Source organism: Charadrius vociferus, unplaced genomic scaffold (assembly GCF_000708025.1).
Source record: "Charadrius vociferus isolate BGI_N301 unplaced genomic scaffold, ASM70802v2 scaffold529, whole genome shotgun sequence".
NCBI classification, from domain to species: Eukaryota; Metazoa; Chordata; class Aves; order Charadriiformes; family Charadriidae; genus Charadrius; species Charadrius vociferus.
The window spans coordinates 762,154-763,277 of record NW_009650172.1 but is presented as its reverse complement, the minus strand read 5'-3'; the positions used below and the strand labels follow the sequence as shown (position 1 = coordinate 763,277).

Sequence of the window (1,124 nt, the reverse complement as noted above, 5' to 3'; positions counted from 1 at the left end):
TCCTCTGGGGACAGGGAGCCCGGCAGGAGCACAGCAAAGGCATCTTCGTGCCTCTGTGGACAGACCCCAGAAGCCTGGGCTTATGGCCCTCATAGGTAGTACCTGTGCTGTTAGAGCCACCAGCTTTTGTGGAAGCAGATGAATATCTGCAATCACTGCTCCAGTAATCTTCTGCGTGTACAGTGGTCCAGCCTGGCTGTGTAACTGCCTGCACGTGTAAAAGCAAGCATGTGTGCAACCCAGAATGCTGCAGCTGAGCTGAGAGCAGTAACAGCCTAATTCAGACCTCCCAGGCTTGTTTCATATTTGACCCCATCCTAATTTGACCCTGAGACTTCAGCATATCCCTTAGCACTCACTGGCTGCAACTTAAGCTGTTGGTTGCTATAAGTTTGCATGTCACTATTCTGCTCTAGATTGGTTTCCTTTACCCTGGCTGAGAACAGGGGAGTCTCAGAGAGCTGAGCCCAAGGAGACAATTTCATTGTGTCTGGCAGCTCAGCCATGGAAACTCATTCACATGTTCATTTCCTTCCTGAAAGCCATTCCAGACGGGTTTGAGATTGAGTCCCAGCCCTCGGAAGAGCCCATAGAGGGGCAGGACCTACAGCTGAGCTGCAATGCGGACAACTACACCTATGAGAACCTGCAGTGGTATCGGCTGAACCTCTCCAAGCTCCACGATGAGGAGGGCAACCCCCTCGTGCTGGACTGCAAGAACGTCCACCACTATGCCACCAAGATGCAGGGGGACCTGCGCTTCCAGCCTGACTCCAACGATGCCACCTTGCTGCTCACCATCCCCAACATCTCACTGGGCGAGGAGGGAGACTACGTGTGTGAGGTGCAGAACAGGAAGACCCGGGAGAAGCACTGCCACAAGAAATACATCTCTGTGCAGGGTGAGGGTCCACAGGGCAAGGCGGGAGTGACAGAGGAGAGCTGGTGCTCTTGCTGCCGTCAGCTCCCCAATGCATTCCTGGGGGAAGCCACACAAGCAAGCTAAACTCAAGGTGGCAAAGGCAGGGCACCTGGGTTCTCAAGACACCCTTCAGCAGGGGTCAGAGACCCAAAGCTCCCCAGGAACACAAATATTCTTTTATCAATCAGTTTCCCGATTTCCG

At 53.6% G+C, this 1,124-nt stretch overlaps 1 protein-coding gene across 1 annotated transcript in view; it reads left to right on the top strand.

Annotated features, from left to right (window-relative positions):
- FLT4 (fms-related tyrosine kinase 4) overlaps nucleotides 1–1,124 on the top strand; it is a 35,689-nt gene that overhangs the window by 21,565 nt on the left and 13,000 nt on the right. The window contains exon 12 of the mRNA XM_009892580.1: nucleotides 543–902. Within this exon, the coding sequence (XP_009890882.1) occupies nucleotides 543–902 (360 nt within the window). The remainder of the gene's footprint in view (nucleotides 1–542; nucleotides 903–1,124) is intronic.